Consider the following 2,500-nt stretch of genomic DNA (forward strand, 5'->3'; position numbering starts at 1 on the left):
AGAGAGAGAGAGAGAGAGAGAGAGAGAGAGAGAGAGAGAGAGACTGAGAGTGTGTATATAAAAAAATACTTACGTACCTAAATAGATAGGCCCCTACATACATGTACACACACATACGCACTCACACACACACTAACACAAACACACACAAAAAAACACACGAACACAGACACACATACTTTTTATCTCTTTTTCTCGATCCTTCTCTCTCTCCCTCTCTCTCTTTCTCTCTCTCTCTCTCTCTCTCTCTCTCTCTCTGTCCCTGTCTCCCCCCTCTCTCTCTGTCTCTTTCTGTCTCTCTCCCTGTCTCTCTGCATCTCTCTCTGTTGCTCTCTGTCGCTGTCTGTCTCTCTCCCTTTCTCTCTCAGTGCCAGCGTCCCTGTGTGTTGTGTGGCCAAATGCACCCAGCCACCCGTCTTTGTGTATTGCTCGCCCCCGCCGCTCTATCTAGCATGCACAGGATTACGCACGGCTTCGTCTTGGCTGCTCGGTTCTTCTATCGATCTGTTTGATAGACCGATGAGAGCTTCCAGGGGTCCTTACTCATCATCTCTGAGCACATCATGCCATATTTGTAATACTCTTTTCGCGCAGGTGTTTCCTTTCTCCTATTTGGGACTCTTTAACTCGTATTACACGGTAGCCATGTTTTTAGCGGTAATGCGTTGTTTTGGTGAGTGAAATTGTTCTGTATTAGGTCCTTTTGTTTAGTAAGTGTGTTCTTTTGGCACATTGTCTGGTTGACATTGTTCTCACCCTTAACGCGTATGCGTGGTTTGCTATTATCGTGGACTTGAGGCAGTGTGTAGTGTGTTGTTCAATTCTCCTCGAGACGGAATTGCTGCTAGCTGTTCAGGAGAAAAAGGAAGTAATTTCCATTTTTTGTTTGTTTTGCTTCTGCTTGCTGCATAATATATATTTTCAATTCAGACGCTGTTTAATATATTTTCAGGTCAGAATATCTTTGGTCTCAGTGGGGGGTCTATTGTACACGTATCATGTTTCCACTTCGAATTCTCTCTTTGTTGCGATGTTACTCTTAAGGGCGGTGTGTGTGTTGATAGCGTCTCTCCACTCAAGTTCAGGTCTAATCATGGGGCCCTGACAGCTTTAACTTTAAGCAGAGGAGGGAACAGCATGACCTTCTATCCCGATGGATTTTGCACGTTCCAACGATAGATGTCTGGAGCATTGTATGCTGTCATTGTTGTCATATTGTTGGCTTTCCGTGGCTAGATTGTGGGTGGGTGGAGATCGCCAGTGGTTGGTCCTCTGCTTCTTTATGGGCCTTCTGTTTGATCTGTTTGTCTGTCATACTTGTTTCCTAGATCTAAATGACATTTACTGTGTCGATGTGCTTCCCTTTTCTCCAAATCAAACTCAAAGCCTCTCTGTGCCAGCATTTTACCCGTAAAGTTGAACTCAGGTCATGGTGTACTGTGTACAGTGCTAGTCATTGGTGTTCTTTCAACCACACAAAAGCATGCAGACTCATAGACATCAGACCGCCTCTTAAATAACCTAATAGTATGATAAAGGCGTTATACCCATACAATTTCACTATTTATAGGCCTCAGATGGCTACCTAGGCGCATATTATTGTCTCTAGTAAGTAGTGTTTTATCACTCGATTCCACTGCCACATGTAATATTGTGGGCGTTTATTATGTAGACTACAGCTGCATAATAACAGGTGTTGTTAGAATCTTCCCTTTTTTAGGTGGTGGAGGGTGCCACTGATCTATATAGGTCCTGCAAATCTTTACTTCCTTGTTTTTTTTCTGTCCGTAGTGCTTTTATTCCCTGGACACTAATGGCCGCAATATTTTGCCCATTTTCTTGTTCTTGTCTTTACTCAAACCGCATCGAATTGGAAGTTGTCTTATAAAGTAAATGGTTAAAATAGCCCCCGTACTTTATCAATCTTTTGAGCCGCCGAATTTGTGTGTGCTTTACATTTGGGAATTGTCAGGATTCGCACAGCCTAGCTGTACATGAGGATCCGCACAGCCTAACTGTATACCCCATACCGGTAATGTCTATCACATGGCCAGACAGACTTACTCTGTCTGGGCCGACTCTACTTCTGGCTTACTCTGACGCACACCCCGTTGAGAAGGAAACGCTTGCTCTACATTTCCGCTGTGAATACATACGACACCCCCACGCGTTCCGTTCCATTCCACACCCCTGGCCTCGTCGACATGTGCCCCCGACTTGTCTACCCTGCCTACCCACCCACCCGTCATCTTGCCTGGCCGGCCCATCATCTCTCTCTCACCCACGGTGATTGTCAGTCACTGATCATCATAGTAGATTGTCTCTTGTGACCCGGAACTAGGTTTGTCCGTGATTCATCGTTGCGAGAATGTCGTAGGAATACCCGGCAATACGCAGCTTCCCTGGCTAAGAATATTGGGTGTTCTCGTTGGTTTTGTTTTGTTGGTTTGCCAACTTTATCATCGTCTTCAAGGAGTGTCATGGTTGGTGGAGGGTGACA

The 2,500-nt window shown here is 45.1% G+C and overlaps 1 protein-coding gene across 11 annotated transcripts in view; it reads left to right on the forward strand.

Moving 5' to 3' along the window:
• LOC101855501 (ensconsin) overlaps positions 1-2,500 on the forward strand; it is a 111,503-nt gene that overhangs the window by 18,703 nt on the left and 90,300 nt on the right. For 3 of the 11 annotated variants that reach the window (XM_035970517.1, XM_005101317.3, XM_005101318.3), the window contains exon 1: positions 482-673. The exons of 2 other annotated variants lie outside the window; for them this stretch is intronic. In XM_035970517.1, the coding sequence (XP_035826410.1) occupies positions 520-673 (154 nt within the window). In that variant the 5' untranslated portion in view covers positions 482-519. Of the gene's footprint in view, positions 1-480; positions 674-2,500 lie in introns of those variants that run through there. 6 more of the 11 variants (XM_035970518.1, XM_035970519.1, XM_005101321.3 and 3 more) reach the window with 3 other exon arrangements.

The sequence above is a fragment of the Aplysia californica genome, unplaced genomic scaffold (assembly GCF_000002075.1).
Source record: "Aplysia californica isolate F4 #8 unplaced genomic scaffold, AplCal3.0 scaffold00278, whole genome shotgun sequence".
Lineage (NCBI taxonomy): Eukaryota > Metazoa > Mollusca > Gastropoda > Aplysiida > Aplysiidae > Aplysia > Aplysia californica.